Source organism: Bos taurus, chromosome 13, assembly GCF_002263795.3.
Source record: "Bos taurus isolate L1 Dominette 01449 registration number 42190680 breed Hereford chromosome 13, ARS-UCD2.0, whole genome shotgun sequence".
Taxonomy (NCBI): Eukaryota; Metazoa; Chordata; class Mammalia; order Artiodactyla; family Bovidae; genus Bos; species Bos taurus.
The window spans coordinates 37,106,421-37,132,583 of record NC_037340.1 but is presented as its reverse complement, the minus strand read 5'-3'; the positions used below and the strand labels follow the sequence as shown (position 1 = coordinate 37,132,583).

General features: G+C 38.0%; 1 protein-coding gene across 17 annotated transcripts in view; it reads left to right on the top strand.

Moving 5' to 3' along the window:
* LOC100337001 (ankyrin repeat domain-containing protein 26) overlaps positions 1–26,163 on the top strand; it is a 91,221-nt gene that overhangs the window by 23,222 nt on the left and 41,836 nt on the right. For 14 of the 17 annotated variants that reach the window (XR_009496884.1, XR_009496885.1, XR_009496882.1 and 11 more), the window contains 12 exons: positions 2,533–2,615; positions 6,089–6,240; positions 6,521–6,580; positions 7,674–7,841; positions 9,664–9,697; positions 9,983–10,118; positions 11,815–12,028; positions 12,761–12,944; positions 16,754–17,710; positions 19,590–19,745; positions 22,688–22,857; positions 24,269–24,494. Coding sequence is in view for 12 of the 17 variants with exons in the window: in XM_059892932.1 (XP_059748915.1) it covers positions 2,533–2,615; positions 6,089–6,240; positions 6,521–6,580; positions 7,674–7,841; positions 9,664–9,697; positions 9,983–10,118; positions 11,815–12,028; positions 12,761–12,944; positions 16,754–17,710; positions 19,590–19,745; positions 22,688–22,857; positions 24,269–24,494 (2,540 nt within the window). In the remaining 5 variants the exon portion in view is untranslated. The remainder of the gene's footprint in view (positions 1–2,532; positions 2,616–6,088; positions 6,241–6,520; positions 6,581–7,673; positions 7,842–9,663; positions 9,698–9,982; positions 10,119–11,814; positions 12,029–12,760; positions 12,945–16,753; positions 17,711–19,589; positions 19,746–22,687; positions 22,858–24,268; positions 24,495–26,163) is intronic. The other 3 variants (XM_025001017.2, XM_059892938.1, XM_059892930.1) reach the window with 2 other exon arrangements.

Below are 26,163 nucleotides of genomic sequence, written 5' to 3'. Positions count from 1 at the left end.
TACTAATTAATTTAGCACCTTTAAACAGTCATATGGTCAGGGCTATAGTAAGAAATCATACAGTTTCTTTTTTCACTCCTGTACTTTTTTCTTTTCTATCCTCACCTTTGCATTTACAGAAGATTCTCAGTTATCTCCTAGAATAGTGACTACAAGCTCTAAACTCAAAGTGTTTGCTTTTTCTTCTTTTAATCTATACAACTGAGTCATTTGCTCCTGTTTCTCCATGAGCTTGGTAGGTCAGGAAAAGCAAATTCAAATAAAACACCTACACGAGTCCCTTCAACACTGGACAATGTGAAATAGGAAAACTACAAAATAAATAGAAGCAAATTCAGTCAGTTCATGTTGATCATTTCCCTTCTCACTCGATACCTTTTATAAAATAACAAGCAGAATCTACTCTTTTGGAGTCCCTGGATTTGTACATTTATTGGTTTCTTAAAAATTTATCTATACTGTACCCTGAAAGTTTTATATCCTAAAATATTTCTGTAAACACTCCCTCAGTTCAGGCCTGCATCACCTTTTTTTCCTCAGTATTAATGCCTTCAGATTTGTCTTTCTCCAGTTATTTGTATACCCTTCAAATTCATCCCTCCCATAGCATTTAGAGTCACCAATCTCAAAAGCACAGGTGACCATGAAGCACTCTAAATCATATTGGTGTCTAGACCTCTTAAAGCACCACTGATGCCCATCAACTGCTGTTGATGCCCTCCTCACCTCTCCCTGTTGTTGTTGGTCAGTTGCTCAGTCGTGTCTGATTCTATGCAACCCCGTGGACTACGGCACACCAGGCTTCTGTGTCCTTCACCATCTCCCAGAGCTTGCTCAACTCACGTTCATGGAGTCAGTGATGTCATGCAACCATCTCATCCTCTGTCATTCCTTTTTCCACCCGACTTCAATCTTTCCCATCATCAGGGTCTTTTCTAATGAGTCAGTTCTTTGAATCTGGTGGCCAAAGTACTGGAGCTTCAGCATCAGCGTCAGTCCTTCCAATGAATAGTCAGAACTGATTTTGTTTAGGATTGACTGGTTTGATCTCCTTACAGAGAGACCCTTGGACTCTCAAGAGCCTTTTCCAACACTGCAGTTGAAAAACATCCGTTCTTCGGTGCTCAGTCTTCTTTTTGGTCCAACTCTCACATCCATACATGACTACCAGAAAAGTAGTCCATACAGGACTACTAGCTTTAACTAGACGGGCCTTTGTCAGGAAAGTAATGTCTCTTTTTTAATACTCTGTCTAAGTTTGTCATATCTTTTCTTCAAAGAAGCAGGCATCCTCTAATTTCATGACTGCAGTCATCATCTGCATTGATTTTGGAGCCCAGGAAAATAAAGTCTGTCCCTGTTTCTGTTGTTTCCCAATCTCTTTGCCACGAAGTAATGGGACCGGATGCCAAGACCTCCATCAGCCCCTGTCCTTTTACTTTGGACAAGTATCTACCCTGTCCTGCGTGTGCTTCTCTTCCCGTCTTGCTCCGGCCTTAAGTGCTCTCCCCCTCCTGCCCTCTGTGCCCTTGAACTGTGTAAGTCTGTGCTCAGGCATTATCTCTAGAAAAGCCATCCCTGACACCTTTTATCTACATTTTCCCTTAAACTCTAGGGTCTAGTACTGAGCAGAAACCTGAGAAATAATTACTGAATAAGAAACACAGGGACTCTGTATCAACCTAGAGGGGTGGGGTGGGGAGGGAGATGGGAAGGAGGTTCAAAAGGGAGGGGATACATGTATACCTACGGCTGATTCATGTTGAGGTTTGACAGAAAACAAAAAAATTCTTTGACACAATTATCCTTAAGTAAAATAACAAGTGGGAAAAAAGGAAAATCTATACCCACATGATTTTTAAGAGCTTCTCCTGTGTAGTCTAGGAGCCAAGGGGATAGACATGTGAAGAAATAATTTACAGTTCAGATGTTTATCTATCACTAGGAAAATCTAGAAAGATACAATAGAAAAATCTTTAAAGTAAGGTAGCTACAAGGAAAGAGATACCTGTTTATCAGGGGAAAGATAGCAGTAACCAAAGACAACTTCACAAAGCAGGTTGAGCTTTAAAAAATGAAAAGTAATTTGTTGGAAGAGCACAGGGAAGCATTTTGGATTAAGGAACTGATAAAAGCATAAAAAATAAGAGGAATTTTATAAACCATGAATAATGTTACAGTTGAAGCTTGGTGTATTGTTAAAAAGGTCCTGTTATGAAGTAGAGACGAGAATATATGGTGACTTTATATGTCTGTCCTGTATTTTGACATTTCGTTTTGTTCACTGATATTTGGATGAATCTGTGAATGAATCTTTGAGCTGTTTGCCTGTAACCAGGTGACATCTGGTATATCCCAAATGGTTTGTTGAAGTTTTTAGATCATTGGAAGTAGTTCTTAAAGAAGTAAATATTCAGCTGAAGATTAAGATTGACTTAATCTGTCATTTGATACAATGTTGTAGATCTATGTTTTAAATGAACATTATGTCTTTTATCTAAATATTCTAAGTAATTTTAACTAAACATGCAGCTTTGTCAACAGAACTAGACTTGGAAATGATAACAGAGGAAAAACAAGAAAAATTTGATGGAGATGAAAATAACCTTTCACGGGTATGTAAAACTGTAAATTTCAATTTCTGGTTTAATACTGTATGAGAAAATGTGTATCAAACAAGGCAAATTAGAATGGAAAGATAAGTTAAAACCCATCACAAATGAGTTAAAGCAGAAGTTCGGTGAAATTTGTGAGGAATATCAAATTATCGTTTGTCCTGAGGAAGATCCACTATGTGATAACCCTAAAGAAGAAGCAAACCAAAAGGAAATATCTCCTAATCTCACAAATAATATACCTGATTGTGAGGAAGAAGATGCATTTGGAGTATCTGTCTCTCTAGTATTCCAAGCATTTTCTGAACAAAAAGAACTCAGTCTCAAAAATGTTTTCCCATCATCTGTAAATTCTGGGTCCCTGGGATAAACTTGTCGGTCATCTTCAAAGCTTTGTTTCTCTGAAAATAAAGTAGACTTTGAAAATGATCAACTAGACATTGAACATGTGTTTATCAAAATTGAGGAGAGTTTTTATAATGATATAGAAAATAAAAATGTAAGGGACCCGGTAATTACATTTAAAGTGAAAGAAGACCAATAGTTTGATACGCAAATGTCACAAAATCTGAGGCAAGATCCCACTAATCGAAAATTAGACATGGGACAGGCATGTCATTGTAGTCTGCAGCTTGTCTGCTCGGTAAGATGAAACACATAATTCAAATAAAAATTCACAGTCCTCCTACTGTTAAAAACATACCGATCTGAAAAATAAAACAATACAGGGCTAGTTCCAGAAGCCACTGCATGCAGATAATTGCAGTGCTAGTGACAACAAAAGCGTGGAACCCAAATTAGAAAATGGGAATTCTTCTCCACCTAACAGTCACCGCGCATCTGAAGTGTATGTAAATGAAGAATTAGAGAAGGCTATTCCGAGGTTTCGGAGAAGGTGATGGCGCCCCACTCCAGTACTCTTGCCTGGAAAATCCCATGGACGGAGGAGCCTGGTAGGCTGCAGTCCATGGGGTCGCGAAGAGTCGGACACAACTGAGCGACTTCCCTTGCACTTTTCACTTTCATGCGTTGGAGAAGGAAATGGCAACCCACTCCAGTGTTCTTACCTGGAGAATCCCAGGGACGGCGGAGCCTGGTGGGCTGCTGTCTATGGGGCCGCACAGAGTCGGACACGACTGAGGCGACTTAGCAGCAGCAGCATTTAGAGGTTTAAGAATGAAATAGACATGTTACAAGTAGAGTTGCTGCCTCTGGAAAGAGAAAATTCAACTTCCAAAAGAGGGAGAGGTTCATTTACTCTTGCTTTGGTTTTTCTCTTTCTTGATGATCTGGTCCATTTTGATTTTCCACTTATGAATAAAGTGGGGTCATCTAAATAGGTAATTGTGTAGAAATCAATTGTTATCTCAATAATAGGAATTCAGGAAACTATTTTCATGGCTTTTGTCCTTCAATCAATCTAATATCTAATTCTGTCTCTATCAGTCTTTCCTATGGACTGGGAAACTCATTTAACTATCTACCATGTGATCTTCTGAGCCAGAATAAGCACCAAGGAAATTGCTTCAGAAGTATAATCAGCTAGGGTTTTGTGTTTTTTTTTTTTTTCCTTTAGCTTGTATTTCCATAGAATGGGAAGTTGTATTTCCATAGAATGGGAAGAAAGCAGTGACTGAGAGAAGGGACATGAACACATGTTCCCTCTAATCTCTTCATTGTGGTTGATTATGTGTGATCTCTGCTTTCCACTGTCCCTGGGCACTTAGATTTCCAGCATGGCCACTTTAGGATCTTTTTAATAACAAATACATGTGCTCCCACATATGTTTTCATTACCACTCTCAGATGTTTCTTTTTAGACAGACCATTCCATTATGTTGTTTACTAAAATGTAGAAAGTTTTGACATGTATGATTTTGTCATATAGGTAGTATGTGTGTATGTGTGTGAAAGTTGCTCACTCACGTCCAACTCTTTGCGAACCCTTGGACTGTAGCCTGCCAGGCTCCTCTGTCCATGGAATTCTCCAGGCCAGAAAGAATACCACAGTGGGTAGCTGTTCCCATCTCCAGGGGAACTTCCCAACCCAAGGATCAAACACAGGTCTCCCACATTGAAGGTAGATTCTTTAACATTTGAGCCACCAGGGAAGCTCATAGGTAGTATAAACCCTGAGCAAAAAAAGAAAAATTTAAAAAATTTAAGTGTTTATCTCCAAAGGAGAAAACAGTTTTGAGATAATGTGAGATTTTTCTTTCTTCAGTAATAGGTTTTTAAAATTGTTTGCTCTTTTGTGTAAGAGGTGCTTTGACTGACTTTGAACAATATAAAAAAAAAATCTATGTATTCTCCTGTTAAAAAAAAAAAAAAAAAGGAGATGAGCCCTACCCTCCAACTAAGGCATTGAATTACTGTGTCAAAGTCATGCTTTTAACTTATCTGATTAATCTGATGAATTCATTTGGTAATTTATCACATTCAATGTCACAGAATTGTATCATCTCTTTTTGCTAAGGAGTACTGCTTTAGGGGCTTTGAACAAAACCTTGAACATTTTTTAATTTTATTGCTGTTTTTGTTAAATAGTGGGGCTGCTGCTGCTGCTAAGTCACTTCAGTCGTGTCCGACTCTGTGTGACCCCATAGACGGCAGCCCACCAGGCTCCCCCGTCCCTGGGATTCTCCAGGCAAGGATACTGGAGTGGGTTGCCATTTCCTTCTCCAATGCATGAAAGTGAAAAGTCAAAGTGAAGTCACTCAGTTGTGTCTGACTCTTAGCGACCTCATGGACTACAGCCTACCAGGCTCCTCTGTCCATGGGATTTTCCAGGCAAGAGTACTGGAGTGGGGTGCCAAATAGTGGGGCAGTAATAGGTAATTATTTCTATACCTTCTAGCTGTAAGGTTTGATGGTTATTGAATGTGGAATTGGGAAGCATTACTTATTTTCCAGAATTCCACACTAACTAAACTCCTCAGTTTCTTTCTGCTCCTTGTGTTTTGGTAAACTTTGTTTCATTATTTTAGTGAACACCATCACCTTTTTGCTATCTCCCAGATCCAAGTGAGAAAAGAATTGTAAAAGGCAGTGGGGAAAGAATAGCTTTAGTGCAGAAAGAATGTTTCCTTTCTGAGGCACTACGGTGTCACATCCTCTACATCTGGCTGTTTAATGGAAAATCCAGGTAGTAAAGACCAAAGAGGACAGATTTTGTGTCTTTGTCTTTTTATTTCTCTGTCTCTGCCAGTCATATGGGGAAGACTGAATGTGAATAATTGCATCTTGTTAAGAAAGCCATTTTTGAAAGTTTGGGAATTTTGTTTCTTTTCCTCAAACAGAAAGGAGCAGATTTTACAAAAATTCCAGTGACTTGTAAGTGATAAAATAAATAGAAAAATATATTTTTATCAGTTAAATTCAGGGCAAACACTGAGTCAAATAATAAAATTGAAAACAAAGGTCTTTATAATAAAGAAGTAGCAAATATTCTTAGTGTCAAACTTTCATTAAAGGTTGAAGAAGAAAAGAAGCACAAAAGTAGTGAAGTGGAAATATCAGACAACGTATGCGACGCTGCTGATGAGAGTGGATTGATTCAGCAGAGAAAGAGTGGAGGAAACAGCAACCAGGAGTTTCCTGCTATGGAGAATGAAGATTCTGATAGGTAATTCTATATCAATATTTAACAGCAGGTCACTTGTTATTTTCCTATAAAATAATTTCTAACTTGAGCTAATGTTTGTGATTTACAGATTTTCTATTTTACTAGAGATATAGTTATTTTTAATACTCTTGTTCTTTAGCCTTAATACTAGAGTTCCTTTGTTAACATACCACCATGTTACATGTTAGAGTATTCTGGATTTGACTGCATATTTGCCTTAACCAGTGTGTTGTATATTTAAATTTATTTTATGTCACTAATGAACATCCTTTCATTTCAGTTTGAGGACTTCTTTCAGCATTTATTATGAGGCGAGACTAGTGGTGATGAACTCCATCAGGTTTGCTTTGTCTGGGAAAGTTTTTATTTATCCTTCATTCCTGAAAGACTTTTCTGGATAGAGTACCCTTGGTTGGCAGGGTTTTTCCTCCTTTGAGTATGTCCATGGATGGAGGCCAAAGTGTTGTTAGTGGCGAGAAAAATGATGAGGCACCTGTCTTTCAGCCATGTTGCTGATGTCACCCCATCATGTTTAAAAGTAAACTCCCCTCCCCTGGCCAAATATTTCCTTGATTTCTTCTTTCATGGTATATATGCCTCATGTCATTTAAAATATCATCTAAATTAATTAGTTTTTTCTTTGAATTCTTTTTAATTTATTTTTGGCTGCACTGATTCTTTGCTGCTGTAGTGTGGTGGCTTCTCTTGATACTGAGCGTGGGCTCTAGGGTGCTGACTTCAGTAGTTGCAGAGCATGGGTTTAGTTGCACCATGGCATGTGGGATCTTCCCTGACCAGGAATCGAACCCATGCCCCCTGTATTGGCAGGGGGACTCCTAAGCACTGGACCACCAGGGAAATCCCTAAATTCACCATTATTATATTCAGAAGCAAAATAACAAATATAGTGTAAATCTAATTATGACTGCCATGTCTAAGAGTCAAGGTGCTTAGCCAGTGGACTCCATCCAGGTTTTCAGTGTAGCTCTTGAGGTTCTTCTCAATGTCCTTCCAGATGCATCTCTTTACTTTCTTCCATGTATTTTATACTCTTCCTTCCAGGTTCCTAGGAAACGGCCTAGGTGCCATGTGCCTGATGTTTGTGCTCATATTTGAATCTCCAAGTAGAATCATTTTCTTCCTTTTCTGTTTCTCACGACCTCCTGTCTTCACTTCTGCAAATCCTTCCTTATTTCACTTATCACTTTCATATGTCAACTTTTACATATCATATTGTATCAGAATTGTATATCTGTGTTTGAGGGAAGAATTTGTTTCCTTGCATATGGTTGGTACTTCGTAACTGTTTTGTGAATTAATCAATGACTTTAGATGGGTAAGAGTTGGAATTTTATAAAAATTGGTTTTTTTTTAATTCTTTATCAGTCAAATTATTAGAAAACATTGGCTTTTTTGTGGATTTTTTAACGTAGCAATCCTGGTGTGCACAGGAAGAAAGTAAAGAAAAAGAACAATGACAAACGGACACCAGAAGAATGTATGATTGCACCAGTATTTGAAAAGACCGAGTCACTGACTGGTGGTCTGCTGCACGTGAATGATGACAGCATTTTAAGCGAAGTGGATCAGGATGATGACAGGTACATTCTACAGATTCTTTGTAGGGGAAGAAATATTAGCATTAAATACTTCTTCTGGAAATAGAGCAGCATAATACAGTGCTCAGGCCAAAACAAGAGGTTCCTCAACTATAGTGGATGAACACTGCTGAAAGGTTAAGGTGAGGGCCAGTGCCTTTGGCCAGAAGTCATTTCAGTAAATAGTCCATTTGGAAGCTGGACTGTAGTGAATACACATAAACATTCCCTAGGGAATATTATTGGGGCAGGCAATGAAGAACTGGATGGTAACTCAAGAGGAATGTGGAGTTCAAAGGTGTTTCTCGTTTTATGTTAAGAAGGAAGCTTTTAGAGTGTGTATGCTATTGGAAATGAGCCAGCAGAGGATGTGCTTATTTAGTTTCATCGTGTTTGCATTTCCAGTACCAGAAAGCTTACTGATTGTATGACATTATCTTTAAACTATTACAGTAAACTAATTGTACATAATAGTTCTGTTCATGTATTAGTTTTATGATAAGGGCTTGCTCATTGGTTCTGAAGAGTAATATTCTTGTGTAACAGAATATGCAAATGATTACTTAAGTTAGTTCTATCATATATAGATTTTCAAAAATTACATAATTGTGAATTTACAAACATTTAGGCTATACTGAATAGGATTTGATCATTCCTTGATGATTCAGTTGATAGTAACATTGTGAGTAGCTTTGATTTTGTAAGATGCTCTGAAACGTCACATCATATTAACTTCATAGTTGTTTATAGATTCCAACCAAAAGGGGAAGATTTTGTTTATATTCAATAGAAAAAAATTACTAACAGTCTTTCACAAATTATTTCTTTTGGATTATATAGATCTAAATGACAAAAACTGTGCTTCCTGTACTAAGAGTGTCATTAACACATATTGTGTGCTCAATAAGTGTATGTCAGATGAATGAAGAAACAGCAGAATGGTTGAATGAATGCCTACTGATGAATTTCTTTACAAAAAACAAAACTTTATTAAAGTAGGTCTCCAGTCTTGCCTACCCCTAAAGTCTTTATAATTTTTGAGAAATATGTTTTAAGATTCAGAAATTATTATTTATAGCTATAGCTAGACATGGAATAATACTATAGATTCATTTGCTCTCATATTACTTAAAAAAACTTTTCAATATTCCTTTCTCAGCGTATTTTGGAAGAGCAGTGTTGAAGCCAGATTTCTGGGCTTGAATTCTGGGTCTGTTTGATGACATGTTGAGTGAGCTTGGGCAAGTTCCTCAGCCTTTGTGCGCTCCACTTCTTCCTATACCTATCTCCCAGAATGACTGTGAGGATGAAAATGCCTTTAAGACATGTCAAGTGGTTCTAATAATGCATAACCGATGCCTAGGAAGTCCTCAAAAAGTCTTGGTTATTCAAATGGGTTTCTTTCTTAGAAGGACTGAAGGAATACCTCCCAGATACGTTTTATTGCCATGAAGGTTAGTTCTTATTGAAAACTGAAGTGAAGTCGCTCAGTCGTGTCCAACTCTTAGCAACCCCATGGACTGCAGCCTACCAGGCTCCTCCATCCATGGGATTAAAGGACAGGTGCAAAAAACACTGGTATACTGTTTCCTATCACATAACGCAAGTAATATGTTTTTCCTTTTCTTGGATCTAACTTTAATACTTTATTAATATTACTGACATATTTTTTTGTCCTTTAATGCTCCTCTTGTTTATTGTTGCATCCTTTTATAGAAAATTATTTGCCAATGCAAAGAGTTTATATAAAAAAAGAAAAGTTTAGGTATTGTTTGTATTTTTGAATATTTACTATTAGCCTGAAGAGAATCATTTGTTCTTTTAGGCCTGCAAGGAAAACACCGTGTGAAAAGAAGAAGGTATAGTAAAAAAAAAAATGAACTTTCAAAAATATTATTATCCTTGTCAAAAATACTTTGTAAAAGGAATAGTGGTAAAGTAAAAAATCTTCCTTTGTTGTAGAGAAGTTTACTTTGAACACATCATTTAGAAACACTGTTGGTAAATTTACCCTTTTGATAAAACTCTCTTCTTTTAAGAAATATCTGTTTTTGCTTTGATAAAGAGATATTTATCACCTCTGTACACTTAGTATATTTTATACATATTTTAAGGACATTGTGAAACAGTATTATTTATATTAGGTCAAAGAACAAATGAATTATGTGAACGACCTGGATGACTTAACTCAGTCGTCTGAGATGGTTTCTGAGGATGGCAACGCACTTCACTCTGCAAATTCCACATTGCAAGTAGAACCTCTTGACTTGGGGTGTAAAGGTAGGACCACAGTGTAAATGTTAACAGAAAGCCTGTCTGTGTTTAGAGTAGTAATATATGCACACCTTGTCAATACTGCTCTAGAGCCAGGGATGTGTTACAGTGCTGTGCATCTCAGAATTTTGTTTTGCATTAAAGGAACATGAAAGTGAGTGTATACTCTGAGCCACAGGCCTATGATCCTCTCACTCACTGTACCTTCTGTTGACTTTTATTCTTTCTTGTGCCTTCACCCACGGTCAGGTCAGCATCATTTTCCTCCTAGAATAACTGAAATAATCTCAGGAATTCTTGCCCTGCCACTCCACCTCACGGAACCTCGGCCTGCACAGCAAATGTAATTATTACCTATTTTTTAAAATTCAGGTCTCATCATGTTACCCCCTTGTTTAAAGCCCAACTGTTGATTCTTTTTGCTGCATGCTTAAAGGTCACAATTGTCTAGCTTCATCTGGTTTTATTTTTTACCCTTCTTTCTACATGAATTTTAGAATCAGCTTGTCAGTTTCCTAAAATGTCTGCTGGTCTTAACGTTTTCATTTTCCTTCAGTTCAAAATACTTTGTACTTTCTCTTTTCATTACCTCTTTGATAAGGGTTATTTAGATCCATATGATTTAGTTTCCAAATATTGAGAGTTTTCCAGAGATCCTTCTGTGCTCTTGCTTCTCATGATGCGTTAGGTGCATCCAGAGGGGCCCTGGGGCTAGGGCTGATTATTTCCTGCCCTGGAGGCCAGACCTTGCTGACTACCCTGTTCATGCTGCTGGTAGGTAGGAGTGTTTCCTGCCTGGCTCAGGAGGCTAGATAGAATCCCTGGGAGCGCGTGAGCTCCAGGCACGGCTTCCTGTAGTCTTTCCACGTGGTTTCTCCCTGATCTCAGGTGGTTTCTCACTTAAGTGCACTGTCTGTTCCTCTGTTGAATACCTGAGGGGCTCCTCCTCAGTTCTCCTGGGTCCTTTTTCTCTGTCCCACTCTCTCCTCTCCAGGGTTTTGTCCTGTGATCTCTGCCCACATTGGTTTCACCAGACTCTCAGCTTCATCACCTCCACGTGGGGAGTCCAGTGGACTGTGCTTCTGTTCCTTCTCCCCATGTTGGGGCTTGGAAATTCTCTCAAGGCAGTGAGCTGGGGCGTTCCTTAGGCTAACCTCGTGTGTTTCCGGGATCATTGTCCTTCATTCCCTTAAGTTCTTGTCATGAAAATCATTGTTTAATGTATTTTGTGCGTGTAGTTTTTGCTTGCTCCACTCAGGAAGGTAAATCGGTAGCTGTTAACTCTGTCTTGGTTAGAAACATATGGTAGCTGGAGACTGTCCACAGGGTTGTTCCTCCTACTCTGCTTACTACTTCCTGCTCATCCTCCATTTCTCAGTGTGACATCTCTTCCCCAGGGAAATTTTTCCAGGACCCAGTCTATTTCAAGTTCTGTTATCATAGAACTCTCTTTTCTTGTAGTATCTATCTGAGATCATAATTATTTGATTTCTCTTTCTCTTGTACTAGACTTCAAGCTAAACAAGAGCCAGGGGTGTCTGTTTTATCTTCAGGGCTTAGAATAATGTCTTCCGCACTATAGACACTTAATATTTGTTCAGTACATGAATGAGTGACCATGAAAGGCACAGTCCTTTATATTCAAAACTTATTCACATTAATTTTTTTTGTTTGTTTCTATCTTTGTTTTCTCATCATGAAGATTCTGGTAGCTTGTTGAAAATTCAGGATGCAATTTTTTCACATGACAGATTAGTAAATTTTCAAAGAAAACACTGTGAACTACTTAGAGGAGAAATTCACAAAATGAAAAGCAAGTTTTGTGGGCTACAAAAAGAGCTGTCAGAAACCAAAGAAGTGAAATCACAGTTAGAGCATCAGAAAGTGGAGTGGGAACGAGAGCACAGAAGCTTGAGGTACCGTACATCTTGCTTTTAAAGAAATATTTGAACTGTTAAAGAAATATTTGAACTGTTGTTTCCTTTAATACTGCAGAGATGTAGATGTATTATAAGGACTAACTTACCTTCTCAGATTTTACAGGGAAGAAAACATCATTAGTATTGTGGAGTGTGAAATTCTTGGAAATAATATAATAGGTTCTTAACAGTGAATGCTTCTAATAACTTAATGTATATTTTTTCCAAATCATCATTTTGATGACCATACAGAAATCCACCATAATGGAAACCCCATTAATTATTTACCAAAGTGACTTTCGCTTGTTTTCCACTTTTGTGTATTCTATTTAATACTGCAAGGAGCATCTTTTCTATAAATTCATTTCTACCTTTCTAATTATTTTGAATACATTTTCTTTAATAATATTGTATTATTTGGTTAAAGTAGAGAAATTTTAAAAAGATCTGTGATCTATATTTCTAAACTATTCTTAGGAAAGCTTATATTGCTTTACATTCCGACCCCCAGAGGTATGAAGTAGCCATTTTTCTCAAGACAAAATAAAAACAAAATTTTATGCAGTTTTATTCTTAGCCCTCTGTATGAAAACAGTGATCATTAAGTGTTTTTCAGTGTATTCCCCCCATTTTTACTATTTTAAACATTGTGAAGAGGGAACAAAAGTTATTGCAGCAGCAGCAAATAAATCTCATAATTTTCTAAGAAGAGATCTCTAAAATTTGCAGATTCACCTTAAATCAAGAAGAAGAGAATAGAAGAAATTCCAATATGTTATATGAAAAAATTAGGGAGCAGTTAAGAAGAAAAGAAGATGAATATAGTAAAGAAGTTGAAAAGAAGCAGCAACTTGAACTCACTCTCCGAGCACTAGAAATGGAACTGAAGACTGTGACAAATAATCAGAATCAGGTAGAGTTAACCTTTGGTGAAAATTTCAAATTTCTAACACTACTTCATCAATACTATATCTAATATCCCTCTTTTTTTGAAAAATACCATTTTATTTTGTGTTGTACCAGTTATTTAGTGTCATTTTATTTACTGTTATAGGAAATTTTAGGTTACTTCTTAAAAACAAAAGCAAAAGAAATTAAAAATTCCCAAAGTAACAGGGCCAGAAATAAGAATTCTATAATCCTAAAATGCTGGGTGCACTTTTATGATCAGAGGGACAAAGAGGTCATGGTCAGTAGATCACACAATAGATACTGAAAAACCGCAGGGTTGAGATTGGTGTAGAAACTAGAGGTTAAGCTCTCTGCCCACCTCATGCAACAGATCCTTCTGCCTTGAGGGACCATTTGTGAGCGAATAGGTCTAGAAGAGAAGGGGAACTGGGAGGGAAAATGGTACCTAATTTTACATCAAGTTACCTCTTGGCTTCAATCTGGCAGGTGGCTGAGGGTCGTGGACCCCCCTCCCTCTGTGCCCGTCAGCCCTCCAGTCCACCTTCCCCATGAACAGCTCAGAGCTGGCTCCAGCTTTCCCAGCTGAGTTCTCCCTCACAGTAGAGTCCTCAAGGACAGGTGCTAAGTGGCATCCTCAAGAGGTGCAAGAATGTTCCCTGTGGAATTTTTTTCCAGCAGTTGGTAGAAACCAGACACTATTGAAGTTGATTGTCCTTCATTCTGAAGAGTTGTCGAGTGGCATCTCAGAGCAGAGGAATTCACTCCCCTGCCCGATATCCCTCTCAAATACAGACTGGGTCTCATCCCCAAGGTCCTACCAGCAGATCTCCTGCAACAGAAAGCTCTCAGGGAGAGCTCAGGAAAGTACTATTTGTAATTCAAATCCATTTGTCTACAGCAGTCAGGTAGGGACATACAATGGCCTCATCCAAGGAGAGGCCTTTATTATTTTCCATAGGAATTGATCTCAAATCTTTTGCAACTGTCTCTAAGGACCCGGAACCCTGATTGTGGTTTAGGCCATGAAGACCGCGTGTGCTCCCCCATCGACCGCACCACCCAACAAAGTCACTCTGCTTTGGGGTGAGCATCGCTCCATGCACGTCATCGCCGTCAGTGTCTGAATCAGAGTCCGTTCTTGGCTCCACTGTCATTTCTTTAAACAACACCCTGTCAACGACCTTTTCACATCATTTATTGTTTTTCAATTTGTAAAAAGTGCAACATCCATTGTAAGAACAGTTTCGAACACTTTAAAAAGTTGTTTCTTTAGAATAAACTTATAAAAGTGCCTCTCCCCCACCAAGGGGGGAAAAAAAAGCACTTGCTACTAATAATAGATATTCTGGGGTTTGGTAGTGAATTCACTTCCTTGGCCCATCATTAGGGTAGTTTATCACTTCCACTGATGGTAAGAAGGAAACTATAGGCAGTTCAGAGATCATATTTTGGAAGTCATTCTTCTACTTGTAAGAAAATGAACACTCTGCTCTGTGTAGTGTCTTATTTCAGTACAAGGAACTTTTGAAAACAGTGATAGATATGCCGTAATATATATTTAGTGATAGCTATTAAGTGTTTTTCATTATATTTCCCCCATCTTACTATATTAAACATTATGGAAAGATAATGAAATTTATTGCAGCAGCAAATAATCTCATGGTTTCCTAAGAAGAGCTTTCTAAATTTCACCTTATTTCCCATTAGTGTATGTGCCATGAATGAAATAGGAGGCTTATTTTGTATTTATATGTTTGTACTAGAGAAGTAACTGTGGTTTGATGTAAGAGAACTAGTAGAGTCAAAAGACCTGGTGAAACACCTGCAGCTTACTTATATTTTTAACTTCTCCCTTTCCAGAATCATTATAGCTAATGAGTTAATTGATGTTTGTAGAAGTACTTAGTACAGTTGTCAATAGGTATAATTCTTATAATTGCTTATGAAAATGTTAGAAGGTAGCATATTCTCAAGGAAAATCTTTATATGAAATTTAATCTATTTAAATCTATAAAATTTAAATATTAAATTTAATCTATTTAAATCTATAAAATTTAAATATTAAATTTAATATATTTAGTATATTTAAATAAATTTAAATATATACACAGTAATCACTCTTACTGTGAAGTGGCTGTATAGGAGGTATCAGATGCAGTATTTATAAAGCCAGCAAGTGGTGTTGTTTATTGAATTATAGTTGATTTACAATATTGCATTAGTTTCAGGTATACAGCACAGTGATTCAGATATATTTGTATGTGTGTGTGTATAAATGAGGCTTCCCTGCTGGCACAGACTGTAAAGAATCTGCCTGCAATGCAGGAGACCTGGGTTCAATCCCTGGGTTGGGAAGATCCCCTGGAGAAGGAAATGGCTACCCACTCCCGTATCCTTGCCTGGGAAATTTCATGGACAGAGGAGCCTGGTGGGCTACAGTCCATGGGGTCGCAAAGAGTCAAACATGACTGAGTGATTAACACACATACACACTCACTCACACACACACACACTCACACATACACACATTTTCCTTTTCAGATTCTTCTTACAGAATATTAAGTGTAGTTCCTTATGTTGTACAGTAGATCCTTGCTGGTTATTTTACATCTACTAGTATGTATATGTTCGGAGAAGGCAATGGCACCCCACTCCAGTACTCTTGCCTGGAGAATCGCATGGACAGGGGATCCTGATGGGCTGCAGTCCATGGGGTCGCACAGAGTCAGACTTGACTGAGCGACTTCACTTTCACTTTTCACTTTCACGCATTGGAGAAGGAAATGGCAACCCACTCCAGTATTCTTGCCTGGAGAGTCCCAGGGACGGGGGAGCCTGGTGGGCTGCCGTCTAAGGGTTAAACAGAGTCAGACACGACTGAAGCGACTTAGCAGCAGCAGCAGTATGTATATGTTAATCCCAACCTCCTAACTTATCCCTTCCCCTACCCCCTCATCCCGTATGAGGACCATAAATTTTTTTTCTATGTCTTTCCGTTTTTTGAATAAGTTCATTTTAGATTCCATATATAAGCTGCTGCTGCTGCTGCTAAGTCGCTTCTGTCGTGTCCGACTCTGTGCGACCCCATAGACGGCAGCCCATCAGGCTCCCTCATCCCTGGGATTCTCCAGGCAAGAACACTGGAGTCGGTTGCCATTTCCTCCTCCAATGCATGAAAGTAAAAAGTGAAAGTGAAGTCGCTCAGTCGCGTCCCACTCTTAGCGACCCCATGGACTGCAGCCTACCAGGCTCCTCCATCCATGGGTTTTCCAGGCAAGAGTACTGGAGTGGGGTGCCATTGCCTTCTCCGCCACATATAAGCAGTATGATATAATACTTGTCTTTGTCTGACTTTCTTCACTTAGGGTGATAATGTCTAGGTCCATCCCTGTTGCTGCAAATAGCATTATTTCATTCTTTTTTATGACTTAGTAGTTTTCCATTGTATAAATATTCACATCAGATGCCATTTTTAAGTGCAGTCAGGTCTATAAATCTTATATTTTAAGCCTTCTGGGTTTATTGTAGTTCAGAGAAAAGCCTCTCCAGGTCTGAGCTTCTTGAAAAGTCTCCTGGGATTTCTTTTTGACTTTCATGGATTCATTGTCTTCAATTAAATTTTTGAACGTTTGAAAATTTCTGCTTTTATAAAGTCTGAGGTTTGTATTGAGCCTTATTTTTTCTGTTTTGGAGACACACTTGGTACAGCCTTTCATTGTATAAGCATACAAGATAGTCTTTCATTTCAGAGGAAATTATGAAATGTTACTTTATTGTGTACTAGCTAAAAATCTCCTTTGTTTCACTTAGGCTTCTGCTGGTCCTGAAGAACCAAAAGACCTGTTGTGCAAAAACCACATGTTGCAGGATGAAATTGCCATGCTAAGACTGGAAATAGAGGCAATGAAAAACCAGAATCTGGAAAAGGAAAAGAACTATTTTGAGGACATTGAAACTGTCAAAGTAAAGAATGATGATGCTCAAAACACAATAAAACTGAATGAGGAAAGGTTAACAAAAACTATATCCCAGTATATAGACCAGCTTAATGTTCTGACAGCTGAGAATACAATGCTAAAGTCTAAGCTGGAGAACGAAAAAGAAAACAAACAAAGACTGGAAACAGAAGCGGAATCCTACCATTCTAGACTGGCTGCTGCCTTTCACGATCATGATCAAGGTCAGACATCACAAAGAGACCTGGAGCTTGCCTTCCAGAAAGCAGAAGATGAGTGGTTATGCTTGCAGGACAAAATGAAGTCTGATGTGGCTAACCTAAAAGATAAGAATGAGGCGCTTTCCCAGCAACTTTCTACAGCAGAAAGTAAACTCCATCAGGTAAAAATCAAGTTGCAGCACACGAGAGATAATCTTAGAGAAACGATTTTGATGTTAGAACGTGTCCAGAGAGACCTTTGCCAAGCAGAGTGTCAAAAGCAGGAAATTGAACACCTGTATCTGAATGAACAAGGAAAAGTGAATAAATACCTTGGAAAGCAGGACTCCTTAGAGGAAACATTATCTCAACTCCGGAGTGAAAACATGTTGCTCCGGCAGCAACTGGATGATGCACAAAACAAAGCCAACAGTAAGGAGAAGACAGTCATTAGCATCCAAGACCAGTATCTGCAGATCATGAGAAAACTTCAGGCTGAAAGTGAGAAACAAGGTCTGATGCTGGAGGAAAGAAACAAGGAGTTAATCCAGGAACGTAATCATTTAAAAGAGAGAATGTATCAGTACAAAAATGAAAAAGCAGAAAGAGAAGTAAGTATCCAGAAGGAGAAATAATTCTCAGACTTCCTGAAAGAAAATTCAAAGTTTTGATTTTGGCTTGATTCTGGCTAAATGTTGAATCTAGTTGAATATAAAAATACATAGGCTGTGAATCTATAGTCTCTAAACCAGCCTAAAAACACAACTTGTATCCAGCAAATCAAAATTAGACCCAGGAAATGCTTTACTTTGAGTAGAGACATCATGTCTTATGAAATGTTAAGAGATTCGGTTCTAAATTGTTAATACAGATAGATATTAGTAATTTACTCTTTTACTATTAAGGTAATAATTTTAATCTTTATGTTACCACATGTCAGTATCGTGATGAAGCAGATAAATGAAATGCTCAAACCTAAAATGAACATTTCAAAATTAAGCTTCAGTTACATGGATTACCTTGACAGTTAATTCCAGGTTTCCCAGAGGCTATATCATATTTTGGCTTTGGTAGCTTGTCATAGCTTTGTGTCATATTTGTTGGTATAATTTTATGTTTATTCACATCAATTTGAGTTAATATGGGAAACATTTTAGCCTTGAATCATTTATTCTTAAAGCCACTCAACTCTTTAAATGCATCTACTTATCATTAAAACATAATTTGGGACTCAAGTGGTGAGCTTTAGCAAAATTCTTCTTGATTTAATCTTCCCACTGCTATTTATGATTTACTTTTGGAGAAGGCAATGGCACTCCACTCCAGTACTCTTGCCTGGAAAATCCCATGGGCGGAGGAGCCTAGTCCATGAGGTCGCTACAAGTTGGACACAACTGAGCGACTTCACTTTCACTTTTCACTTTCATGCACTGGAGAAGGAAATGGCAACCCACTCCAGTGTTCTTGCCTGGAGAATCCCAGGGACGGGGGAGCCTGGTGGGGTGCCGTCCATGGGGTCGCACAGAGTCGGACATGACTGAAGCGACTTAGCAGCAGCAGCAGCAGTAGAATATTTTTACAACAATTTGCTCATAATTCTCATTTTCAGTATCAATTAATATCATTTAGATACAAGCTTGTCCACTAAAAATGAAGGGTGTCAGGATTCATGATCAGCAGGAATGGAGTGAGTCAGGGAGAGGATTGTAGGGCCTGCGGTCTGGAGACAGGTAGAAGAGGCCACTTTAATAAGGCTCCTTGAAGGCCATGGGCGCAACCTCATCTTTTAAATTTTATTTTTCTGTTATATTGGAGTATAGTTGCTTTACAATTTTGTGTTAGTTTCAGATGTACAGGAAATTGATTCAGTTATCCTTATACATATATCCATTCTTTTTCAGTTCCTTTTCCCATGTAGGTGACTACAGAATATTGAGTAGAGTTCACCATGCTCTACAGTAGGTCCTTATGGTTAGCCAAGGGCAAAGGTGGGGAGGAGGGATAAATTAGGAGTTTGGGATTAACATAGACATACTACTAGACAGAAAATAGATAAGCCACAAGGGAATGGCCTCATTTTTCTGCTGAGCTAGGAATCTGTTGGAAAGATCTGAGCACTGGTTGGAATATGTGAAGATCTCTGAAGGTAATAGAAGCCTCTAATAAAGAAAGAGGGAAAATGTTCCACAGAGTGGAATTTTCCACCACTTGTCCCACATTCAAATCTATTTCTCTCTGGTTGTGAGGTGGTGAAGCTCTGCAGATCTAGTGGGAGGAGCAGGGCGTGGACAGCGGGTCTGCATCTTTTGTCTGAATAACTTAATATCAGAAAGGCCGGAAGGTGGCCCCTTCCATGTCTGTAACCAAATTCATTGAGGAGGGAGAAGAAGGTGGTGATAGTTTTCAAAGTACGTATGTTGGAGTTATCTATTCTTAACATAACAGAAAGTAAAGTGATTTGTTAAACTCAGTGACAGAGTGTCTTATTAGGCAGTTGTGAGACAACTTCAACAAGAACTGGCTGAAAAAGATGCCCTGAAAAAGAAGTCTATGTCAGAGGCTTTGCTGGAGAGCATGTCTAATTGTGCTAAATTAGAAGCTGAGACACAGGATTTAAAGAACAACATACATCAACCCACAAGTCAGGTATGTATGAAATTGAACGTGTCAACAGTTAATATGTAGGATGAAGTGTTTTAGGACGCTCATTTTCATGGTCAGCTTTCTTTTGTATTTTTGTTACAAGTAATTTACTATAAGTTTCTTATCTTTATAATGCACTCATTTCTTAACCTCTGACTTTCATTCTGCCATTTGCATTATATATATTTTTTCTTATATTATTTGCCCTTAGGAAAGTTGAGAATTGCGCCTCACTGTTCACACAAGTTGAGAGACTTTTTTCTCTTTGAAACAATACTTTTTTTTAGTGATAGCTGTATTACATAAGGAGGCTAGCCAGATAAAATCAAAGGATAATGTTTAATGGAAGATTCCAGAAAATTATCATTGCTCATCTTTCTTTTTATGACTGGCTGTAGAGTTCTGTATTTATTTATTTCATGGATTTCAGAATAACTTGTGCAGAAAGGGTATTATAAAAACCAGATGAAATATAGGCATTGCCTTCTTTCCTTTTCATTTTAAGTATATTGCAAAAGCATGGAGGTACTCAGATGATGTATAGTACATACATCCAAACTAGAGAATTAAGAAGATTATCTAGATCCTACCATTGGATTTTTTTAAAGCTATTGAGATATAATTCACATATCATAGAATTCACCCACTCAACATGTGTAGTTCAGTATCTCTTAGTCTAGAGATGTGTCACCTGTGACCACAGTCAATTTTAGAGCCTTTCCATCACCCCGCAAAAGAAACCCTGCATCCCTTAGCCACCACCTGTGGCCTTCCATCCCTTAGCCCCAGGCAACCCCTAGTCTAATATCTGTCTCTGTAGACATGCCTGTTCTGGGTATTTTATATAAATGGGATCATACAATACGTGCTTCTTTGGGATTAGCTTTTCTCACCTGATGTCATGTTTTCGAGGTTCATCTGTGTGATTGCAACGTATCAGTTCTTCTGTTAGTTGGTTGTCAATCAGTCAATAGTATTTGACTAAGCCATGTATCCATCATCAGTTGGTGGAGCTTTGGGTTGTTTCCACCTTGGGGCAATTAATGATGCTGCTGTGAACACTGATTTACACATTTCTGTGTGGACATGTTTTTGTTTCCCTGTGGTTGAATTTTTATCCTCAGACGTAACTGGCTGATTTCAGCTTTCTTGGCCCTTGCTCAGGCTATCCTTTCTGTCTTTACAGTTTCTTTTCCTTTTGACTAGGCCTCCATTATTTGAGACCTGGTGTCCAGTCTCTCCTCCTTCATGGGGCTTTCCTGAATGTCCACCTCTCATGGAGCCTTTTCACTTTAGCCATTGTTATCTAGTCTCTGAGGAAGAGTTTAGCCCCTAATTTTACACTGTTGCCATTTTTTTCCATGAGGGGGAATCTTATCTAAGAATATATTGGTATTACAGGGAATATTTTTAGATATGCACAGCACTTGTCTTGCATAAAAGGACAGTAACAAAGGATTACAAGAATGAGGCTTTTTTTGTTGTTGTTGCTGTTCAGAAAAATGTATGGATCATCTCTGTAAACTGTTAGGAGATGGGATTTCTTTATCTTTGCAAATCATTTCTCTTTGGACTGCAATTCAAATTAGCAAAAGTCTTTGTAGTTCAGGAAAAGGCTTATGGGATTAGACTCTGTATTTATAAGATTTATTAATTAGAGTCTTATTCTCACAGATTTCTTTTGAGAGGCATTTATTAACTTAGCCCCAGATAACTCAATATAGTATCCCTTAAACTACTTTAAAACCCTGGGACATTAAGATGAGGGAAGGATTAAGAGACGTTCTACTAAGAGGGGACTTGTAGTCATTTTATGGAAGAAAGATAGAAAAATATTATTGTAGAACAATAAAAGAGTATAAAATCAAGTGCAAATGTTGTTTGACAAAGATGACAGTGAAGAATATATTTTGTGAATCTTGGTGGTGTGAACATCTTTCTTGATTCTCTGAGTAATCCCTGGTCCTACATTCTACAATACACATACCATCCTTTTAATTTGATCCTGGGTTTGAATTAGGCTGTGCTTAATCCACATTCCTCATTACCAAATGGTCTCATTTTCTTCTTGAAGACTGATGATTTTCCAGCAGAGCTGGAAACTGCATCTTCAAAATGTCTGCACGTGGATGCAGAAAAATCAAGTATTTCAACAGGAGTTATTATCTATGGAATGAATGCAAAAGAAATGTGAAAAAACTAGAGAGAAGAAAAAGAAGTTGGAGCAAGATGTAGTGACCCTCAAAAGTCATATAGAAATGAATATGATAGAACGCAGTCAAGTAGAGCAGTATCAACAGGCTACTGAAGAAAGAGCAAGACAGAATCTTATAGAGAAATGAAAAGAAGTCAACCTATTTTTGTAGGTTAATTTGTTGATCTGTCATGTGCTTGAAATCATTTTCACTGTATAGTACATTTCAGACATATACAACTTGTGTGTTTCCTCTACCTCCCTTAGAGCAGTATGTTTTGTAGATTTCTGGAATGGGGGGGCACTTGTTTTCCCTTTAAATATTTCAGTTTCCCCCACAGTTTTCACTAAATTGTCCTATCAGAATGATTCTCACTTGAGAATCCTCTTACTTATAAGACCAGTTGGTATAAAATAAGACCATTATGAAGAAAAGAAAATATTGTGGTTTAGAACTGATACCATCCTCTTGAATTATTCTTGTCTCATTCAATTTTTAAAATTTTAAGTTGATCCTCTTATTCTTTGAATTATCAGATTATATAAGTACTACTATAACAGTCATTCCACTTTAATTTTATAATTTCGATTTAACTCACTTCACATTGATGATAATTTTTTAAACTTCTGCTCTTTTTGTTTTCACCTTTGTAATCACTCTGTGAATCACTGACTCAAAACTAAAGGAAACAAATATAATTTTCCTGGTTATATTTATTTTTAAAATGTTATCTATTTCAACTTGCCTTAGATACAAGCAAGATCTCAACAGATGGAACTCAGAATTAAAGACTTAGAATCTGAACTCTCTAAGATGAAAACTTTGCAAGAAGATTCTAATAAAGACGAGTTGGAAAAATATAAGCATCTCTACCTAGTAAAACTTGAAGTTAGAAAGTCATTGAAAGATAAACTAGACAAGTAAGTCAAAACACAGAATCACAGAAAATAAATTTACTTCATTAATTTGTCTCTAAAGCCTAATATTTTTATAGAGCACAGTTCCTGAGATTACTAGGAAGTGAAAGCTAAGTGGATAGTCACTGCTAAGGGGGCGCCCTTAGACAAACTATTAGTACTGTATCAAGTTTTTCCACACTATGTAGAGGCATGCTTGTGAAAAGGGGGGAAATTAACACAGGGGTGAAAGGCAGGATAATTCACAAAGTGGCTAGAAATAATATAGTGACCTGGCCGAGGGAGTGTGTGGAGAATGGAAAGGGCAGATCCCACCTCCAGAGCCTAGTCCAGCTTTCCCCACTATCTGAAAGCAGAGCATTCCTAGGATGCCTTTCATAAGCCAAAACAGCATAAAGCAAAGAAGCAGGTACCCAAGGACACATTCTGCTAGTCGATGCTAAAATATGCTTTCAAGTGCTTCCTTTCACCACCCTTGTATATACATTTCACTCATGACCTTGGAGAAATTAAGCATTTGGTTCTGAGGTATCATCTAGAGCCACAATCTCAAGGGGAGGATGAGAAAGTCAGTGGGTGAGAAAGTCAGTGGGTCATATGCTAGTCGAATATGCCCAAGTGAAGTACAGGTGATCCCAGACAAGGTCAAGGCTATGGCGACTTGATGCTGAGATGTGGGGTATGGCTCCCAGGGAAGGAGCACGGTGGGGCCGGTTTCCCTGCTTGGGGAGCGCGATGCCTCTCGCTCTAAAACGTACACTACTGTTTAGAGTTTTGGCTTTTTAAATGAGACCAAAATTTGTCTTCAGATTTTTTTTTTTTTTTTTTGGACCATCAGGAACAGGTGCTGACATAGGCCCATAGTAGAAGTGAAGTAACATAAAGTGAACTTTGGGAAAGCAGGGGATACTTGTAATTATTCCTGGGGCTGTTTTAGCTCTTTTCAGTCTCACCCACTGACTTTCTCATCCTCCTCTTGAGATTGTGGCTCTAGATGATACCTCAAAGCCAAATGCTTAATTTCTCTGAGGTCATGAGTGAAACGTATATACAAGGGTGGTGAAAGGAAACACTTGAAAGGAACTTTGTGGGATGGTGTGTTTCTTCATCCCTGAACTGTTTCCTGGAGGCAGGTGTGTCCCAGAGGGCAGCAGGTGTCACTGTGAGGCCACCTCCCTTTCTCTCTGATGCCCTTTCTCTCCTCTCCCAACTGTAGCTTGTTACTTGTGGAGCCCTAGATACATGTGTACTTCTTCAGAACAAGGTTACAACTGTCATTGTTTACAGTAGGTCTGCTCTGTCTTTTCGGTGTTCAAATAGTTCAATAGGAATTCCATTTACTCTGTGGCAACTTTAAAAAATGTCAGTCATTTAGAGAAACATGAACGAAATTGGTGTTTTCCATCTTCCCCAGGACTGATGAGAGGCTGACAGAGATCAGCACTGAACTTGAGGTGGAGAAACAGAACAGATCTATACACAGCAGTCTCAGCACAAGGCCAGTCCTGGAGTCCTCTTCTGTTGGAAACTTCAATCCTGCTTCAGGGTTCAACACAAATGTTATTTCAAGAGCAAACAGAGGGTTTTCTACCTCAATTCCATGCCGTTCAAATGACAGTATAGAGACTTACTTGACCAAGGTTAGTTCTATTCTATTTTTTTCATTGGGTTTCAGATTTCTGATATGAATGATCCTTGTTTTTAATTTGGTGAACTTCTGCGTTGTTTTTTTGACTTATGCACACTAAGTAAAACCATACTTAACTATGATAATCAAGGAGACATTTAATGATTTTTTTTGTCCTAGATCTCTCATTTTTAAGAGATATTTATTAAAATCTTAAATTTCTTGAAAAGCTGCATTTAAATTCAACTTTAGAAATGAAATCTTATTGTCTAGTAACCAAAAGTATACTTTCAGCTGTTTGATTTACTTTCTAAATTATTTCACTTTGGCAGTGGTTCATAATCATTTCCAGGCTCTGCTGCACCCACTGCAGTTTTTCTACCCCTAAGCATAAGTGAATGACTGGCATCTAAACACTAACCACATATGGATGCTTTTATTTGAAGGAATCCTAGATAAATCTTTTTTATGAATTAAACAAACTTGTAATACCTAATCAAAGATTAATTTCTGGTTTTAGGTTAACATTTTTTGTTATTTTCTTATACAAGAGTACATCTTTAACTGCTATTTTACTTACAGAATTTTGATTTAAATTTCTAAAAAAACCTTGCTAAGCAGTTTTAGAATGTTTCTAAGTTGCTCACTTTTGTTCTCTGTTTGTTTTGTCTCTGTTTTGACATCACCTGAATGAATGATGACTGAGATAGCAATGATGGGGAGTCTTTAAACTGCAACTAGTTTTCATTGTATAGTCATTATTATTAAAATATCCATTTCAGTCAGTGCACACGGGTTTATGGTTTTGATGGTGTTTTCATGATGTTGATGATGCAGAGAAAAATAGCCTTTGTTAAATGCAGTCTCAACCTGTTTTCTCATTTGGCTTCTTGCCATCATAGAAGAGCAGTCTAAGGTTTCTTTGAAAGCACTGCAGCTACGTTGGGTCTTAGTACTTGAGAGCCATGAACCTGGAGGATGTGCTTTAGCTGTGCAGTCACAGCGGGCCTCCAAACATTTCATCCTAAGTCAGACACTTCCCCACGTAGGCCTAAGAGGAGGAAGCAAATGCTTGACCCCTCCCAGGGGAAGGCTGCCTACTGTAGACCCAAGTTCATGGTGCTGTGGAAACATACACCTTTTCAAAGAAGAGATTCAGAACCAAGCAAGCACTTCGTAGTTTCTTCTCCCAGACTCACCTGTTAGGTAAATCTCCTCGCTTCTCATAAGGAGGGTAGGAGTATAAGTCCTCCCCTTGAAACTTCAGGCTGAGGAAATGAAGTTCAACTGCAATTTCTGATCAGATTTAGATTATAAATGAGCTTATATGCATACTTTTTGTATATATTAACTGATGATGAGAGCTTGGATAGAGAAGTATGCTAAACAGTAAAGAGAGATCTGTTGTGTATTTTAAATTTTGTCCTCAATAACCCAAAATGTGGATAATTCACTGTTGACTCATTTTAGCAAGCCAGGTTTTATCTAGAGGGAATGAACAAACATCCTTTTAAGGTTGAATCTCTTCAGTTTTGGCCTGCTTGATCAACTAAAGATTCCTTCAAGTTCCCTGTCCTGTGTCTAAAAAATATTTATGCTTTCTAAATTAACTATATCGATTGCTACAAATAGGAATTTGATATTGATTTTATTCTTGTTCATGCATTTAAAACACATTTACT